This window comes from Lottia gigantea (genome assembly GCF_000327385.1).
Source record: "Lottia gigantea unplaced genomic scaffold LOTGIsca_231, whole genome shotgun sequence".
NCBI lineage: Eukaryota > Metazoa > Mollusca > Gastropoda > Lottiidae > Lottia > Lottia gigantea.
The window spans coordinates 159,345-160,750 of record NW_008708651.1 but is presented as its reverse complement, the minus strand read 5'-3'; the positions used below and the strand labels follow the sequence as shown (position 1 = coordinate 160,750).

General features: G+C 42.5%; 1 protein-coding gene across 1 annotated transcript; it reads left to right on the top strand.

The window, feature by feature from the left end:
• Window positions 1-504: 504 nt before the first annotated feature.
• On the top strand, window positions 505-936 carry LOTGIDRAFT_175004 (hypothetical protein; the record flags this gene model as incomplete). Its single annotated transcript, XM_009055099.1, has 1 exon — window positions 505-936. One exon carries the CDS (start codon window positions 505-507, stop codon window positions 934-936), a length of 432 nt encoding a protein of 143 aa, XP_009053347.1.
• Window positions 937-1,406: the final 470 nt, after the last annotated feature.

Sequence of the window (1,406 nt, the reverse complement as noted above, 5' to 3'; positions counted from 1 at the left end):
CTTTTCTAAAATTATGTCGTGGTGAATTTTCCAATAGTCCCAGAGTCACATCCTTTTTGTCCATCGCAAGCCGCTACCAAGTCAACCTTCTTCACCTAGCCGGAACATCTAATATTTCATCAGATTTTGCCAGTCGCAATGCCACAGAATGTCACGAACCTAATTGTCAAATTTGCAATTTTATATCCCGCACAGAAGATTCTACAGAAGTGCTACCACCGTACAGGATATTATCTCTGGCACCTGTCCTGTTCTGTTTGCAAGCCGTTCAGCATGGATCCAAACTCAATTCGAATGCCCAGATCTGCGTCGTACACACGCACACCTTAAACAGGGAACACGACCATCTAAGAAGTTGACTAATATTCCTGATGTCAAACGATACCTTTGTAGTGTTACCATATCCAGAGATGGTCTCTTTGTAGTCAAAAACTTTGAACCATTTGCCCTACATCTGAGTTAATAGTAGTTCCTAGACCTGTTTTAAGTGGACTTTTAACAGCAATGCATATCAAGTGTAGTCACCCTTCAAAGCATCAATCAAAACTCGTTGTGAAACGCTGTTTCTATGCCCTGGATCTCGAAAAAGCTATTAGTGACATAACTGATACCTGCCGTGTGTGTTCGTCACTTCAGAAACTTCCACAGCCAGTAGCTGAACAGTCCACACAACCTCCACCACAATCTATTGGAATCTCATTTGCTGCTGATGTATTGAAACGTTGCAAACAACTCATTTTCCTTCTACGTGAAACAGCCTCTTCTTATACTGTATGTTGCCTCATAGACGATGAGCGTTCTACAACATTGCGTAATGCTCTGGCTCGACTTTGTCCTGAAATGCGCCCAATTACTGGTCCTCCGGTGGTTGTTAGTGTGGATCCAGAGCCTGGTTTCGTGAAGATTCTGCTTTGCTTCAACTCAGAATTACTTTAGACATAGTTCGAATAAAGAATCCTAATAAGAATCCGGTCGCAAAGAAAGTTATTGCTGAATTGATAGATGAAATCGTACAATATCAACCAGAAGGAAGATCAGTCCCACCTCTTGGCTTATCCATCGTTACGTCCAATTTAAATTCACGTCTCCGCAATAGAGGTCTTTCTTCTCGCGAGATATGGACTCAGCGCTGCCAGTTTGATAACACCCAGTTACCAATTTGTGACCATGACCTGATTCTACAACAGCATGAATCCTGCCTTAGAAACCATCCTTACAGTCGGTCATCTAAAACCCCAAGTCGACAGTCTCAGCTATCAAAACCATCTCCATCAGTTGGCGATCTTGTTTATCTAACCACCTATAGGGACAAAACCCGTGGTAAAAGCTGATATCTTGTAAACGAACATTGATAAGGGATGGTGTTTTGTCCGAAAGTTTACCGGTAACCAACTTCGGTCTTTGCC